This window comes from Cherax quadricarinatus, chromosome 76 (assembly GCF_038502225.1).
Source record: "Cherax quadricarinatus isolate ZL_2023a chromosome 76, ASM3850222v1, whole genome shotgun sequence".
NCBI classification, from domain to species: Eukaryota; Metazoa; Arthropoda; class Malacostraca; order Decapoda; family Parastacidae; genus Cherax; species Cherax quadricarinatus.
Window position 1 is genome coordinate 10858790 of NC_091367.1, and position 18332 is coordinate 10877121.

The 18332-nt window shown below is 41.2% G+C and overlaps 1 protein-coding gene across 1 annotated transcript in view; it reads right to left on the bottom strand.

Annotated features, from left to right (window-relative positions):
* LOC128703570 (coatomer subunit beta') overlaps positions 1-18332 on the bottom strand; it is a 58683-nt gene that overhangs the window by 14286 nt on the left and 26065 nt on the right. Inside the window, exons 10-14 of the mRNA XM_070101115.1 lie at positions 17936-18054; positions 17567-17821; positions 6444-6566; positions 5958-6137; positions 4166-4361 (exon numbers count right to left, since the gene is read on the bottom strand). Of these exons, the coding sequence (XP_069957216.1) occupies positions 4166-4361; positions 5958-6137; positions 6444-6566; positions 17567-17821; positions 17936-18054 (873 nt within the window). The remainder of the gene's footprint in view (positions 1-4165; positions 4362-5957; positions 6138-6443; positions 6567-17566; positions 17822-17935; positions 18055-18332) is intronic.

Consider the following 18332-nt stretch of genomic DNA (forward strand, 5'->3'; position numbering starts at 1 on the left):
ATACAGGCATCCTTTTACTGAAAACATTTCCTATATTTACATTGGAATATTTGTTAAGAAACATAGTATTACAGTACACACACATTAAACATATACATGTACTAAATATTATTATATTATTATTATTATTATTATATATTATTATTATATTATTATTATTAAATATTATTATATTATAGGTAGTAGGTTGGTAGACAGCAACCACCCAGGGAGGTACTACCGTCCTGCCAAGTGAGTGTAAAACGAAGCCTGTGATTGTTTTACATGATGGTAGGATTGCTGATGTCTTTTGTCTGTCTCATAAATATGCAAGATTACAGGCATGTCTTGCTACTTCTACTTACACTTAGGTCACACTACACATACATGTACACATTTATGTATACACACTCATCTGAGTTTTCTTTGATTTTATCTTAATAGTTCTTGGTCTTATTAATTTTCCTTTTATATCCATGGGGAAGTGGAATAAGAATCTTTCCTCCGTAAGCCATGCGTGTTGTAAAAGTCAACTAAAATGCCGGGAACAATGGGCTAGTAACCCCTTTTCCTGTAAAGATTACTAAAAAGAATAAGAAGAAGAAAATTGTCAAAGTGGGAAGTCTGAATGTGCGTGGATGTTGTGCAGATGATAAGAAAGAGATGATTGTGGATGTTATGAATGAGAAGAAGCTGGATGTCCTGGCTTTAAGTGAAACAAAGCTGAAGGGGGTGGGAGAGTTTCAGTGGAGAGGAATAAATGGGATTAGGTCAGGGGTTTCAAATAGAGTTAGAGCTAAAGAAGGAGTAGCAATAATGTTGAAGGATAAGCTATGGCAGGAAAAGAGGGACTATAAATGTATTAATTCAAGGATTATGTGGAGTAAAATAAAGATTGGATGTGAAAAGTGGGTTATAATAAGCGTGTATGCACCTGGAGAAGAGAGAAGTGTAGAGGAGAGAGAGAGATTTTGGGAAATGTTGAGTGAATGCGTGGGGAGTTTTGAATCAAGTGTGAGAGTAATGGTGGTTGGGGATTTTAATGCTAAAGTGGGTAAAAATGTTATGGAGGGAGTAGTAGGTAAATTTGGGGTGCCAGGGGTAAATGTAAATGGGGAGCCTTTAATTGAGCTATGTGTAGAAAGAAATTTGGTAATAAGTAATACATATTTTATGAAAAAGAGGATAAATAAATATACAAGGTATGATGTAGCACGTAATGAAAGTAGTTTATTAGATTATGTATTGGTGGATAAAAGGTTGATGGGTAGGCTCCAGGATGTACATGTTTATAGAGGGGCAACTGATATATCGGATCATTATTTAGTTGTAGCTACAGTTAGAGTAAGAGGTAGATGGGAAAAGAGGAAGGTGGCAACAACAAGTAAGAGGGAAGTGAAAGTGTATAAACTAAGGGAGGAGGAAGTTCGGGTGAGATATAAGCGACTATTGGCAGAAAGGTGGGCTAGTGCAAAGATGAGTAGTGGGGGGGTTGAAGAGGGTTGGAATAGTTTTAAAAATGCAGTATTAGAATGTGGGGCAGAAGTTTGTGGTTATAGGAGGGTGGGGGCAGGAGGAAAGAGGAGTGATTGGTGGAATGATGAAGTAAAGGGTGTGATAAAAGAGAAAAAGGTAGCTTATGAGAGGTTTTTACAAAGCAGAAGTGTTATAAGAAGAGCAGAGTATATGGAGAGTAAAAGAAAGGTAAAGAGAGTGGTGAGAGAGTGCAAAAGGAGAGCAGATGATAGAGTGGGAGAGGCACTGTCAAGAAATTTTAATGAAAATAAGAAAAAATTTTGGAGTGAGTTAAACAAGTTAAGAAAGCCTAGGGAAAATATGGATTTGTCAGTTAAAAACAGAGTAGGGGAGTTAGTAGATGGGGAGATGGAGGTATTGGGTAGATGGCGAGAATATTTTGAGGAACTTTTAAATGTTAAGGAAGAAACAGAGGCAGTAATTTCATGCACTGGTCAGGGAGGTATACCATCTTTTAGGAGTGAAGAAGAGCAGAATGTAAGTGTGGGGGAGGTACGTGAGGCATTACGTAAAATGAAAGGGGGTAAAGCAGCTGGAACTGATGGGATCATGACAGAAATGTTAAAAGCAGGGGGGGATATAGTGTTGGAGTGGTTGGTACTTTTGTTTAATAAATGTATGAAAGAGGGGAAGGTACCTAGGGATTGGCAGAGAGCATGTATAGTCCCTTTATATAAAGGGAAAGGGGACAAAAGAGACTGTAAAAATTATAGAGGAATAAGCTTACTGAGTATACCAGGAAAAGTGTACGGTAGGGTTATAATTGAAAGAATTAGAGGTAAGACAGAATGTAGGATTGCGGATGAGCAAGGAGGTTTTAGAGTGGGTAGGGGATGTGTAGATCAGGTGTTTACATTGAAGCATATATGTGAACAGTATTTAGATAAAGATAGGGAAGTTTTTATTGCATTTATGGATTTAGAAAAGGCATATGATAGAGTGGATAGAGGAGCAATGTGGCAGATGTTGCAAGTATATGGAATAGGTGGTAAGTTATTAAATGCTGTAAAGAGTTTTTATGAGGATAGTGAGGCTCAGGTTAGGGTGTGTAGAAGAGAGGGAGACTACTTCCCGGTAAAAGTAGGTCTTAGACAGGGATGTGTAATGTCACCATGGTTGTTTAATATATTTATAGATGGGGTTGTAAAGGAAGTAAATGCTAGGGTGTTTGGGAGAGGGGTGGGATTAAATTATGGGGAATCAAATTCAAAATGGGAATTGACACAGTTACTTTTTGCTGATGATACTGTGCTTATGGGAGATTCTAAAGAAAAATTGCAAAGGTTAGTGGATGAGTTTGGGAATGTGTGTAAAGGTAGAAAGTTGAAAGTGAACATAGAAAAGAGTAAGGTGATGAGGGTGTCAAATGATTTAGATAAAGAAAAATTGGATATCAAATTGGGGAGGAGGAGTATGGAAGAAGTGAATGTTTTCAGATACTTGGGAGTTGACGTGTCGGCGGATGGATTTATGAAGGATGAGGTTAATCATAGAATTGATGAGGGAAAAAAGGTGAGTGGTGCGTTGAGGTATATGTGGAGTCAAAAAACGTTATCTATGGAGGCAAAGAAGGGAATGTATGAAAGTATAGTAGTACCAACACTCTTATATGGGTGTGAAGCTTGGGTGGTAAATGCAGCAGCGAGGAGACGGTTGGAGGCAGCGGAGATGTCCTGTTTAAGGGCAATGTGTGGTGTAAATATTATGCAGAAAATTCGGAGTGTGGAAATTAGGAGAAGGTGTGGAGTTAATAAAAGTATTAGTCAGAGGGCAGAAGAGGGGTTGTTGAGGTGGTTTGGTCATTTAGAGAGAATGGATCACAGTAGAATGACATGGAAAGCATATAAATCTATAGGGGAAGGAAGGCGGGGTAGGGGTCGTCCTCGAAAGGGTTGGAGAGAGGGGGTAAAGGAGGTTTTGTGGGTAAGGGGCTTGGACTTCCAGCAAGCGTGCGTGAGCGTGTTAGATAGGAGTGAATGGAGACGAATGGTACTTGGGACCTGACGATCTGTTGGAGTGTGAGCAGGGTAATATTTAGTGAAGGGATTCAGGGAAACCGGTTATTTTCATATAGTCGGACTTGAGTCCTGGAAATGGGAAGTACAATGCCTGCACTTTAAAGGAGGGGTTTGGGATATTGGCAGTTTGGAGGGATATGTTGTGTATCTTTATATGTTTATGCTTCTAGACTGTTGTATTCTGAGCACCTCTGCAAAAACAGTGATAATGTGCGAGTGTGGTGAAAGTGTTGAATGATGATGAAAGTATTTTCTTTTTGGGGATTTTCTTTCTTTTTTGGGTCACCCTGCCTCGGTGGGAGACGGCCGACTTGTTTAAAAAAAAAAAAAAAAAAAATGTACTAAATAACAATACTCTACTGTAAAACAAAGCAACAAATGACTAAAATTTATTTCTATTACAGAAAAGTACCGAACAGAGAAAGTAATCAAATATTGGGTCTGTTTGTATATAATACTACTACATTTCTTCAATAATTTCAAGCAACAAACCTCAATATACTACGATCATTTACCTATTTTTTTTTTTTTTAAGAACTTCACACTCCTGGTGAAATAATGGATGCAGTACATAATCTAGATTAAAAATTGTTGTTTTGTTAGCTACATTAAAGCACACCATTTGCTCTTACAGGGACAGAAGCTGCTGCTGCTGCCGGAATAGGATGAGACTGCTTTTCAAGAAAATGCTGCGTTTTCACAGCATCTTTAAGGCCTGGGAACAAGTTATCATACTGTGCGGGATCAGCTAGACTCTGCCCGATCTTCTCCCCAGCTGCTTCCTTCCATAAGCCCACTACACGTGACATTTCATTTGGCAAGTAAGTTCTGCCAATTACAAATCAGTGTTAATAATAGCAAGTTATATTACCAACCATACTGAAATTCACATCAATATTACATATTACAATGTTGTATAAATAATTACAGTAACAGTAAAAACATGTAAATGGTCCAAGTCAGGCTCAAATGTCATCGTAAACTCCTCTCTATGTGCAGGTTATTTGTGTATGTAAAATATTTAGTAAAAAACCTACATCATCATTTTGTTTCATGTAAATTATTTGGGAAGATAATGCTGGCCTTAGCATGCAGCCCATTCTTTCAAAAGTTTATGAAGCTTTCCATATACATGTATCTGTTTTACAAATCTGGTAAACAATGAAATATTCAAGCACAAGAAAAATTGAACTTAAGCAATTGTAGTATAAATAACTAGTAGTATAAATAAGTAGTATAAATAACTATCTGATCCAAACCATACCACGGGTGGGGTTTGAACCCGTGATCAGAGTGTCAAAACTCCAGCTCGTCGCATTAGCCACTGGGCCAGCTAGCTTCAATAAGATTCATCCAACTAGGTATATTTCTACACCATAGGAAGTTTAGCATAGGTACCACTGTGACCACAAATGCAAGTTTTTACAGACAAATCTCCCGCTAGCATGCTGTGACGAACTCTAGCTCAAGTCCCCTCAAAGCCATGAACACAACTCATTACGATTTTGAGAGTCATGTTGACAGCTTTGAGGGGACTTGAGCTAGAGTTCGTCACGGCCATGCTAGTGGGAAATTTGTCTGTAAAAATATGCATTTGTGGTCACAGTGGTGCCTATGCTAACCTTCCTATGGTGTAGAAATATACCTAGTTGAATGAATCTTACTGAAGCTAGCTGGTCCAGTGACTAACACGACGGTCTGGAGTTTTGACTCTCTGATCGCGGGTTCAAACCCCACCCATGGTATAGTTTGTTTGCAATCGTGTTATTACGATTTCTTGAGTCGAGTCAACTATCTGATATTTATCTGCAGCTCTGACCTCTAAATAACTACAGTATCCACCTGTCAGATTTATTCTGTGCTGAATCCAGAATGAACACAGTATTGTTGGGCTCATGGATGAGGGGTTGTTGAGATGGTTTGTAAAGAGAAAATGGAGAGGTATAGATTGACAGAGAGTATAAATCTGGGGTGGAAGGTAGGAGGGTTAGAGGTCATCCCAGGGACAGTTGGAGGGAAGGGGTACAAGAGGCCTGACAATCCAGCAGGCTGAGAGAGCATTTTTGATAGGAGTGAATGAAGTGTAAGCAAGATAACTTTTAGGAAGAGATTCAGGGAAACTATTTAGCTGAACTTGAGTGCTGGAGGTGGGAAGGGTAGTGCTTTCACTCTGAAGGAAGGGTGGGGATGCTGCAGTTGGAGGGTTATCTGACTGTGATGTCAGCACACTTCTGGAAAGATTACTGAATGGATGACGGTGAATTGTTTTTTCTCTGGGTCACCCTGCCTCAACAAGAGATGACTGTTGAGGTGAAAAATTAATACACTCTTCATCTGTGTCAAGATAATCTAACCCTTAAAAGAAGCCATTTTCTAATAAAGATCACAATTGGATAATTAATACAGTATAATGTATTTACTAACCTTGCAAAAAAGGCAGCTTCAGGAACTCTGTTGGTCTTGATTAATAGCTCCAAACAGTCCTTAAGATTGCCAGTAAGAAAGTAGGAGAGAAAGGCCACATTGTTCCGGCCCTGATTTTCAGCTTCATTGCCCACTTCTCGGATTAATTTTGCATTTCCTTTAATAAAAAAAAACAGGCACATTTTTATTTTAGTTTAAAATAAATTTATGACAAAGCCTGAGATGTTCGACAATTGCTGCCTTTCTGATTCAGCCTACAAACGGATTATTATTATTTTTTTTTTTTCAACAAGTCGGCCGTCCCCCACCCAGTCAGGGTGACCCAAAAAGAAAGAAAATCTCCCCCAAAAAATACTCTCATCATTCAACAATTTCACCTCACTCACACACAATCACTTTTTGCAGAGGTGCCCAGAGTACAACAGTTTAGAAGTATATATGTACGTATAAAAAATACACAATGTATCCCTCCAAACAACAAATTACCATAATATAAGCCAACTGCATAATTCATCAGTGGGTGTAGATAACTTGACACTAGAATAAGGAGCTAAATCATTTGATACCCATAGTGAGACCACTATAGTTATACTAACTACAAAGTGATTCCTGACAAATAGCACTTTGTAAGTACTCAAATAAACTTTCAACACATTTCATGAACATAGTCTTTCCCCCCTTTTTTTTTTAACACCTCGGCACTTGTATCAAAATCTAAGTACTATAGCATATTTATAGGTCTAATTATTTTCAGCATTCTACATTAGTTTTTATAACTGAATAATATCTAAAATTATAAAACTTGTGCAAAAGTTGTATATTAATAGTATGAATGCTTTATTAAGAACTTGCAAAGTTTAATGAAAAAATTATGAAAATATTTGCACAACTTAATCTTGTCCTACATATGTTACTCCCCTTCCTATCCATCAAATAACCTCTACCAAATATTCTTTCTACCCCTGTATTAATTTCTTTTCTTACTGAATTAGGGTACTAATTACTTTCCCTTATAAGTTTTACTATACAAAAAATACACACTTTCATTGCCCAGGCACTGGTCCTTTGTGTTTACCAACCAGGTCAAGGACTACAATTCAATCCACAGATCTTCAAACTTGATGGATGTTTTTTTTTTTTTTTTTTTCCCCTCAGACACGGCATCCCCCCTGCCCCCAGCCTTCTCTCGCTGAAACCCCTTTCCCATCACCACCCCCCCATAAAAAAGGGTTGGTAAATACTCTCATACACCCCCCCTCTTGCCCCCCAAGGAAAAGGGTTTTTTTGTCCACAGACTCAAAATTTTCCCCCAAACCCCTTTTCCCTCATCAATTCTAAGTTCCCTCATCTTTCATAAAACCCCACCCAGTTTAAACTCCCTCCCAAATATCTGAATCGTTCACCTCCCCCAACTCTCTCCCCCCCAAATCTAATTTAAAATCCATCACTAATCTTTTTTTTATCCTTAAACCTTTAAACTTTTTCCTGTTTCACCTTTAATTTTCTTCTTTTGCACCCCCCTCCCAAAATTCCCACCCACAATCTCCTTCTTTTTAGAATCTCCCCAAGAGCACAGTGTCATCAGAAAAGGAACTGTGAAAACCCCCTTTTGTGTGTGATTCTTTTTTTTTTAACTCCGCCTCTTGCCAAGACCCTCGCTTTTAAACCTCTTACAACCCCATCTATAAATATATTAAACATTTGACATCACACATCCTTGCCCCAAATTACCTATTTTTACGGGGAAAAAATTTTCCTCTCCTAATCCCAAACAAAACCTCACTACCCTCTTAAAAACTCTTCACGGGCCAATGTTTTTCCCCCTACACCATAAAACTTCCCAAATCTGCCCTTTTCCCCCCTATCCACCCTGTCCCCCTTTTCCAAATCCTTTAAATACCAAAAAGCCCTCTTTCCCTTATCAAATATTTTCCCTTATATTTTTCCCTGTAAACACCTGGCCCACCCCCTACTGCTTTCAAAAAGCCTCCTTGTTCATCTCCCCCTATTCTCCGTCTTACTCCAATTTTTTAAATTAAAACCTAATACACCCTTGGCACTCAACGGGCTTATCCCTAAAATTTTTTGCCTTTTTTTTCCCCTTTCCTTTTGGGGAACTTTGCATCTCTCTCCCCAACCCCTAGGTCCCTTCCCTTTTCCCCATTTATTAAATTTTTTCCCCCAAATAAAACTATATCCCCACCTGTTTTTAACATTTCTATCTTTACCCATCAACCCCGGCCCCTTCCCCTTTTAATTTTCCACTGCCCCCCAAACCCCCACTCACAGCTTTTCCTCCTCCTAAAAGATGTTTTCCTCCTTCCCCCAATCCCACAAAACCCACAACCTATCTTCATCAACTTTTTAACAATTCCTAAAAAAATTTTCCCTTTCCCATTTTTAATACCTCAACTCCCCTTTTTAATAACTCTCCTTTTTTTTAATAAAATCAATTTGTTCTCAAATTTCTTAACTTTTTAATCTCACCCCAAAATTTTTTCTTTTTCCAAACAAAATTTGTTGATAACATCTCCCCCTTTTTCTTTTTGCTCTCTTTTTTTTGCCCCCCCTCCTTAACCTCTCTTTTTTTTGTCTCTTCCCTCCTTGCATCCTTCTACTTTGTAAAAACTTCCCCTTATCCCAAACCTCCCTTACTACTCTCTTTACATCCCTTTCCCTTAATTTTTTCCTCCTGCTGCCCTTTTTCCCCAAATTTCCTATTCCCCCCTTTTTTCTTTTTAAACCTCCCCCATACCTCTTAACCCATTCCCTTTGCCCCTCATTAGCCCACCCCCAAATTAAATAGCTTTTTATATCACCTAACTCCTCCTTTTTTGGTTTTTAAAAACCTTCACCTCTCTTTCCCTGAGGGCTTCTATTCCTTTTTCCCCCTCTCCTTTTCCCCCATGTGTTTTACAACTAGAAAGTGATCTGATATATCTGGGGCCCCCTCTAAAAACATGTACATCCAAAGTCTACTCAACAGTTTTTTTATCTGCTTCCATTCAAAAACTCTGTCTTTTGGCCCCTCTTTCCTTATAGGTATTTTAAATTTTCCTCTTTTTCTTAAAATATGTTTTACCTATAACAAAAACCCCTTTCTAACAAAAGTTAAAATAAAGGGGCCCCATTATCTTTCCACCTGTTTTCCCCAAAACTTACCTACCACCCCTCCCCAAAAGTTTCTCCTATTTTTGGTTAAATTTTTACTCCCAAATTACTCTCTCACCGGTTAAAAAGGCCCCTATAAAATTCATTAATTTTTCTCCCAAAAACTCTCTCTCTCCTCTGAAATTCCTCTTTCTCCAGGTGAAACCCCCACGCTTATTATGCCCCATTTTACACCCAACCTTTCCCCTTTAAATCCAAAAAATTCTTGAGTTTACACTTTTCATATTCTTTTTTCTCACCCATAACTGATCTTTTTAACATTACTGGTCCCCTTCCGCTTAACTCCCCAGATACTCCAGATTTAATCCCATTTATTTCCCCCACAAACTCTCCTCCCCCTTCAGCTTTTTTGTTGGACGGGGAATCAATTTTTAAAAATTCCCTCTTAAACAATCATCTTTTCTTGTCATCCCTTTTCCCCACCCTTTTAAAACCCCATTTTTAAAAAGGTTTTCTTCTTCTCTTTTTAGTAATTGTATACGGGAGAAGGGGTTTTTACCCATTCCCCGGCTTTTTAATGCCCCCTTCCCCACGCGGGGCTTACGGGGGAAAGATTCCATTTCCATGGAAAAATAAAAAGAAAAAAGAAAAAAGAGCTATTTAAAAAAGGAAAAAACCTAAAATGTTGTATATATATATTATGCATGCGTGTCTTAAAATGTGCCCAAAGTGTAAGTAGGAGTGGAATTCCGGGTTATCTTAGCTGTTTTGGACAGAAAAGAAACAGCAATCCACCCATCTTTAAAACAGTTACAGGTTTTTTTTTTACAGTCATCTGGCAGGGCGGTGTATTTCCCCTGGGGGGTTCTGTCCCAACCTACCCTATTATAATCAAAAAAGCGCTAAGCCAAAAAGGGTTTGGCTGCAGGGAGGAAAAGCGGGGGGTATTGGGGTTGAAGGGGGGGATAATCAGTGGGTTTCAAAACCGGGGGCAGGGGAGGGTGCGGGGGGGGGGCGGCAGGGTTGATGTAAAAAGGGGCGGAAAGGTATCATCGGGTTTGTAAAATTATCAGTTGTAAAAAAGTCTGAAAGCCCGGATGAAAGGTGGGTCCATCAGCGAAAAGGGGAAGGAAAAGGGAAACGGGGGGAAAGGCAGCGTTGGAGGTATATTCTGTGTGTTTTTCGTTGAAAAAATGGGCACCCTAATAGAATGTGGCTGGCGTTTGGGAAACCCCTGGCAATTCCCCACAGAAGGGGGGCGGCCTCCCCAGAGAAAACCCATGGTAAGGCGGGTATGGCCAATGTGAAGAGGGGGAGAGGGTCTCAGCCGGGGCACGGGTTGACAAAAAGGGCGGCCATTAACCTATATGGGTTTAATAGTTTGGGGGTTTTGTTCCCGGCAAAAGAAAGGCCAACATTGTTTGGGGGAGTGGGGGGTAGCTTTTAAAGCAAAATGTCCATTAAAATGGAACACCTCTTTGAAACTGGTAGGTCATGTACTGCTGACTGCACAGCAGTTCCTGTTCTTTTGCCGAATGTCAACATGACCGGGGACCCAAAAAAACCTTTTTTTATGCTTGGAAGAGGAGGCGTCCCAAAGTTGGATAGGAGGACAAAGGGTGGGGTGTATCAAATTTCTGTTAGGGCCAAAGCACTGGGGAGCCCTGGGAAAAACCCCAAAATGAGGGCCAGGCGGGGATAATTTGGGAAAGGGTGCTGCAAGAATGGTAAAAATTCAGCAGTAAAGACACTGGCGGGTAGAAAAAATGCCCTCGTCTGGGTTCCCGGGAAAACACTTTTAGACCCTATGCCATCAAAAAGATTTAAAACCCATCTTTTACACAGGATGGCATGAGAATAAAGGTGGAAGTGGTAAAAGAAAAGGGGGGGAAACTCGTAACATTTTGGGCCCCGGGGCAGGGAGTAGGAAGAACAGACTGAACAGCGGAACTTCCCAGGGGTAAAAAAAGGGTGAGATGCCATGAACATAGAAAGGTGGTAAAGGAAGACAAAAGGAAACGGGGCCCCAAAGGGGAAGGGCCGGGCAAACGGAAAAAAACAAAAAAGTTCTACAAACCGGTGCCCTTTCCCTTAAATGGAAGGTTGCGGGAGATCATGAGTGTACAAAATGGAAGGCAATGGGCATCCAGCTTTCGGATGGGATGGACGTTCACTTCTGCATAAAAATCTAAACGGGGGAAGGCAAAAACCCAAAACCCGTAATCCGGTGATGAAGGGGGAAAAACAAAAGAGGAGAAACAAGAGGCCCTGAATAGATCTGATCACCATAATCAAGTTTTTTATAAAAAAGAGAGGCAAAAATGTAGGCGGAAAGGGAGTCGGCCCATCGGCTCCCCATGAAAGAAAGAGCAAAAAAGGGTTTTGAGAAGGGGTTTCCCGGCTTTACAAGTTGAGCCAGGGAGGGAAATGTGAGGTTTTGGGGTAACCTACGATCAAAAAAGGGGGCCAAAACCCGGCTGTATCCGGTCCCGGGATATGGGGGCCACAGAGGGACAAAGGATGATCGGAGATGACAGGCGTCTAAATGGGAATTTGGGGAGTTTTTTGTCGGAAAAATTTTTAAACCCCTTTTGGTGGCCAATTGGAAACCCCGATCGCCACATGTTGGGAAAACTGTAATGAGGGGACAGTCCCGGCCTGCCCTGCAATAAGGGAAATCATCAACATAGTGATAAATTTGGGTAGGAAACTGAAGGGCCCAAAACATTTTTTAGAAGGAGAAAAAATGTTGTGCTCCCGAACCATCCCTTACACCTTCGACTTGGATAAAGTCCGGGAAGACATTTTTTAACCTTTTTTAAAAGGAAACTGTCAGTTAAAAAATTTTTTAAAGGGAAGGGATAGATTGCCCTGAAGGCCTAAGGAGTGGGCTTGGGCCAAAATATTATACCTCCCAAATTGTGTCATATCCTTCTCAAGGTCCCCAAAAAAAAAGGGAATAACTGGTGGGTTTTTAAAAGGCATTAAACCTCCTTTTAAGCATAATAAAAATTTTATGGTAAAAATGGCCCTTTCGAAAATATTTAGAGTGGAGAGACTGTTTTCGTCTCTAAATACCCCCATGAACATCCCGGACCAAACATTCCCCTCACTTTTGCAAACTGCACTGGAAAGGAAAAAAAAGGGACGATAATGGGAAAACTTTGTCCTGTAATCCCCGTTTGGGAAAAGGGGGAACAATTGGAATTTTCCCCAATTAAGGGAAATCCCCGTGAAAATAAGATTGAAAGGTGTAATGGGGGGGCAAGGGGGGCGATGTAAATGTTGTACACGAATGAATGTCGTCGGGCCCCCGCTGCCCATGTCGGAAAACTGGGGTTTTTCCCCGTTCCTGAAGTGTAAAAGGGGATATTATATGTTTTCTCTGAGAGAAAAAAAATCCCAAGGGTGCTAAAAATCTCTGAACTTTGAGAAAAAAAGAGGGGCATAGATGGGGTTTTGAAATACAGACCAGATGACTGCCAATTTTATTTGGGAACATCAAATGGGTTTTCTTTTCCACCGCAACCCGCAGAACAGGGCCCGGGGCAGGAGAATTTTACCCCCTCCCGTTTGTCTTTTTTCCGGGGGGCCCCAAAGGAAGCAGAAGGGGGATGGGGAGAAAATAATCTAGCCAGCAAGTTTCGTTTAAACGTCACCCGGGTGACATCCCCGCTTCTGCTTCAAAATCAAAAAGTCTTTCCGTGGTTTTTTTGTACGGTACCCGCCCCCAGGGGGGCGTTTAAACGTACTGCCGAGCACCCAAACAGGGGACCGCAAACGCATTTCTGAAAAGTGCCCGGTTTGAGGTATGGGGAAAAGAGGGTGCGGTTAAAACGGAGGGGGGAAGAGGTGTTAAAAAAAAATAATGGAGGGCGGGAAAAAGGAATGCCTAAAACAGTTGGTTTGGGAAAGGGTTTGGGCCGTCAAAATTCCCCGCGTGGAAAAATTCGAAAGGTGGAAATGAAGGGGGAAAGAAATGATTCGGAAAAGGGTGGGTGTCGTAAATCCCGGGGGAAAAGACCAATTTAAGTCCTTCCGGGGAGGAAGAGCAGGCTGGGGGGGTGGTGCAAGAAAGGGAAGGGGTCCGAGGGGTCCGGGGGGTTTAGTCCTTTTTTTAAAACATGGAGGGTGGGTATGGGGAAAAAACCTCCCAACCCCGAATACCCCCGGGGAAACCAGTGGGGCCCCCGAGGGGAAAGATGGGTTTAAAAAACGCCCAAAAATAACAGGGAAATGGTGGGGTAATGGGGAAAAAAAGGAAAACCCAAAAACTCTGGGATGAAAAATGCCCAAAAAGGAAGAAAAAGAACAGGGGATTAAACCTTGGGGTGGTCGAGCTGCTGTGTAATCCAGCGTGAACAAATAACTGATTTGGGGGAAAATCCCCGTTCACGTGAAGAAAGGGGACTTTTTATTAAAGGTCCCCTCCCGGAAAAATATCTGAAGAATACCCCAAAAAAATTATAGCCTGAGATGGGGTGAATGGCAAAAGTGTAATTTTAGTTCTGTCTAAACACCCCAAAGAAGCTGGAAAAAACATCAAGGGTCACCCCTTTTTCCCCCAGACTCCAAAAATTCCACCCTTAAAAAGGCCGGGAGTTTAGCCATAAAGTCCCAAATACAGGTAAAGGTACCTCGGACCCGGAAAGGGGGTTAGAAAAAAAGTCCATTCTTGGCAAAAAAACGTTTAAAAAAGCGGAAGGAAACGGTGCATTAAGAAAGGAGTTGGGATGGGAGGGAAAAAAGGAAAAGGGGAAAAGAGGGTGGATCAGTGTCCATTGATATTTTGGGTTTTTGCAATATATTCAGGGATTGCTTCAAATGTTTAGGCCCGAGATGTTGTATGGGAACAATGGTGGAATGGAAGGAGGAGGGTTTGAGTAAAAATTTGGGGCTGTAAAAGGACCTTTTTTATCCCAAAGGGGGGGCGAAAGGGTGGAGGGGAAATGGGGGAAATGTGGGGGGACAAAAAGGCAGGGGAAAACCCGGGGGGATGGCAGAAAGGAAAAAAGCTTGGGGGGGACCCGGGGGGGAAGGCACAGTGGGGGAGGATGGGCCTCCCCACTTTAAAAAAACCCGTGAAGGGGAAAACCCCGGGGGGATTTTGGGAAAGGGGGTTTTGGAGGTGGATGAAGGAAAGGAGGTTAAAAAGATTTTTTGGGCTTCTGGGGAAGAGGACAATTGGGAGGAGGTGTCTTCAGGGGGTTTTTCGATGCCGGGGTTTGTGAGGGGAAACCCGGGCGAGGACAGACTGGGGTTGGGAAATCCTGGGGTCCCCGGCCCCCCCCGTCTTTTAGCCGGAAAAAAATTAATACAGAAGTGACTATGGGACTGGGAAACCCAAAAGGGGGCGCAGAAAATGACCCCAGAAGTGGGGGGCCTTTTTAAAAATGGAAAAATAAAAAAACCCGGGGGAGTCTCCCGGGGGCGGAGATGAGAAACCCCCATAGCCGGGAAACCTTCTGCCTCTTTGGAAGTTTTCCCCCATTTAAGTAGACCCGGGCGGGAGGGGTCAAGGTAGGGCCCCCGGGCAATTAAGGGGAAAAGGGGGTTCGACTGGAAGGCGTTTTAGAATGGGCTTCCCGCACCACAGATGGACATTCATTTAGATCCCCAATATTTTCGGGGGGCCGTGCCAGCAATTTTCATTAAAACAGCGTGGGGTCACCTTCCAAACTAACGATGTCCTGCTAAATAAACAAGGATGGGGTTCCCCCGGCTGTCAAAAAATTAAAAATTTCCCATTGCAAGGATTCGTCTTCGCCCCTTCCGGGGGAAAGGGAAAAACATAAAAATGTCTACCCAGAATTAGGTTTTAGGGTTCCCCTTTAGAATGCTCGGGGCCCATCCCGGGAAAATTTTGTTTTGGGCTTTTGGGATGGGGCGAATAAAGTTCCCTAAAAATTAAAAATGATGTTTTGATAAAAAGGGAAAAAATTCGATATTAAAGAAAAAAAGATCTTAAAAAGGGGAAATTTTGGACTTGTGATGTCATTCCCTCTTAAAAGGGATGAAAATATCTCTACCAACGTGGGATGGAGTCTTTTTCCAATGTATAGGGGAAATGGGGCCCTGAAAAGTCTGTCTTTAAGTAAAAATTTAATCCCATTGTGTGGGCGAAACGGCTTTGGGGAAGGGGTGCAAGGGGTGTTTGGTCTTTCCGAAATAGAGCGGGGAAATAACAAAAAAACATCATCAGGAGTTGTGGGGGGGCGTTTAGAAATGGGGCCAGGTTGGTCCCCGTGGGAAAGGGGTGGGATTGTGCCGCCCCTGAAGGGCGGAAAAAATAGTCAAAGGAGGGGGAGGTCAGACAAATCGAAGGGGTTGTTTGGGCGGGGGACCTGGGCGGGTGGGAAAAAGTCCACCCAAAGGGGCAGGGACCAAAGGTGTCAAAGAGTGGCCAAAAAGGGAGGGGAGGTCAGAACAGGTGCCCGGGAACAATAAAGGGGGCCCGGGGGTAGTGGGGTCTGGTTTTGGGGCTCCTTGGGTTGGGTTCTTCTTTCTTTTTTTTTTAAGAAAAAAAAAAAAAATAAAAAAAAAAAGAATAAAAAGGGGACCAGGGGGATGGCTCCCAGGAGGGGGTGAAAGACCAGAAATCCCCTCTGTTTAAAAAGGGGGCCTCAACACAAAGTAAAATGGAAAGCAACCCTGGAACCCCTTTGCCCCAAAACCCCCCTCCAACCCGTAAACCACAATCTGGGATAACAACCTCCCTTTGCCACACCTGGTAGACAAAAAAAAGAGAGCGGCTGGATATCCCCCAAAGCACCTCAACCGGCCACCATCCCGGGGAAACCAAAGGGGGCTTGAGATAAACCCGTCATCAAAAACACCCAAACCCCCCGGGATCGGGGGATGAGGGCATCCCCCGGGATCCAGATCCCCGGCAAACTATTTCCCCCAAAAAACCTCAACGGAATGGGATGGACCCTGGTACCCTTCCCCCTACCTATGAACTAGTGTCCTGTGAAAAAATCCCAAGGCCAAAAAAGGAAGGGCAAAAAAAGGGGGGGGGGAGGAAAGGAGGGGGAAAGGAAAAAGGGGGGATGGGATAGGAAGAGGGGGTTGGGGGGAATTAAGGGTTTGGGCTGAGGGGAAAGGGGCCCGGCCCGGTCTAATTCCTCAAAACCACTTTTTTCACCACCCAAAAAACCCCCTTGGAAAGGTTGATGGATGTAACCATTAATTTTTTTTCTCCCTCCTATCTTCCACCAGTTGTGTTTCCTGAAAGTTTTTTTTGGTTTTAACTTTAAATACATATGGAATATGTACAAGCAGATATAGAATAAGGGAAAAAAAATGAAAAAAATTAAAGAAACCCCTGAAAATTAAAATTCCCTGGGCAAAAATTTAACCCCAAAGCAATTTTTTATAAAATTTAGTATTCAATGGTACAAAGGTAACAGATAAATCTTTTTTTTCAAATAATCATCCTTTTTTTAAAATTCTCTGTTCCCTTATTCCAAAACCCCCTGGGGTCCTTTGGCAAATCCATTCCAGTACAAATATATAACCATCTTTTAAAAAAAAATTTTATCTTGAGCTATATTTGTATATTGCTCATACTTTTTTAAGCTAAAAAGGGTTTACTTTTTCACTTTGAACTCCCATGCCCGATAATCAATTTAAGCAATCAGCACAAAATTTCAAAATTTGCTAGACCCGCAAATGATGACTATGATTATTGCTGAAAAACCTCCCTTTGGAAAAAAAAAAAAAATTTTCCCGGCGGTAACCTGCCTTTTAAACCCCGGGGAAACATTTAGCCCCGAAGGCAAGTTTGTTCGGGTTTTAAATCACTGGGTGCTGTGCCAGGTCAGCAACCCGTCCCCCATTTAAAGTTCGGGGGTGTTCTGCCCAGCTGATGACAGGCATCTAATTCACCCAAAACCAAAGGGTAGATCAAATCTGCAAATCTAATTTTTACAAATAACTTTCACACTATCAGTCCCTTTCCCGAATTTGAAAAACTAATTGGAAAGTAAAAATTTTTTTAACACAGTATAAAAATTTTTGTAAATATAAACAGTGTCATGTGTTTTCTAGGAAATAAATCTATGTAAAAAATAAAAGTAACTGTACTGTTAAATGCTTAACATCAATCACCTGGAGACACTTTATACACTGTTTGAAGAACTTATTGCCTCTACAATGTTGACCTGTAATATGACCCCACTATTTCTAAATACAATACTGTACTGATAATTTTATTTACGCTTATTACAATTTATATGCGAGACAAAAATATAAAGAATATATTTGTTATTCTGATGATTTACTGTCACAAAAATTAATGTTCTTATATCTATGATTATAATGTAGATGCAGCAATGCTTCTAATTACTGAGTAAAACATTTTAACCCACATTACAGTATAACATGTAAATGCACCATGATAAGATACAATTTCTATGACACACAGATCATAAAACCAACAGTTATTCAATCTTTAATGATTGTGTTATACCAGAGATGACAAACTATCATCTGTTTACCTATGCTCTGGGTCGGTAGATACTGCCAGAGCCTGCTTCTTGAATCCCTGCTTTTCCAGAAAGTGAGCAACACGTGTGCGGTGAGCAGGAGGGATTGTTGGAAGTACACGATCAGCAGTATCAAAATCACGGCGCATGACAGCAGTCTGGTACTCCAGGACAGACACCAGTAACTCATATGACACAACATTTAGCTCCTTATCACCAAGATACAGTCTGTTGTCTTTTGGAATGTAGCCAATTAGGTACAGAGTCCTGGAAAGAGAAATAGGAAATTAAAAATGTGCAAGGAACATACTATTAAATTTATTTAGTTCTATTTTCATATTGTAGCCATTTTATAAAATAAATATTTTCTAGTTATCTTACCTATCGAGATGAGCTATGGTAACAATCTCGCCACCTACATAATAATTCAGTCTATTTACTGAATTGGTGTAGATGAAACAGTCTCCAACCCACTTGCCTGTCTTCACAATCTCTTGAACCTACAAGATACATTGCCTTAAAATTTATAGTTATGATCCAGGTGATATTTACCAACAAATCCTGAAACTAAATTAAGTTTATCATACACTTTTAATCTTTTACATCCATCATTATCAATTCCATCACTGCACATGCAACATGGACCAAGTATATTAGCATCAAAGTAAACTATTTTAATGAATAACTGTATCTGTATGACATTTGTTTAGCTATCTCATCTAAACCTTATAGACCGTCATTATACTTCAAGGATACCTTCCATTTTTTGTTTTTTCCT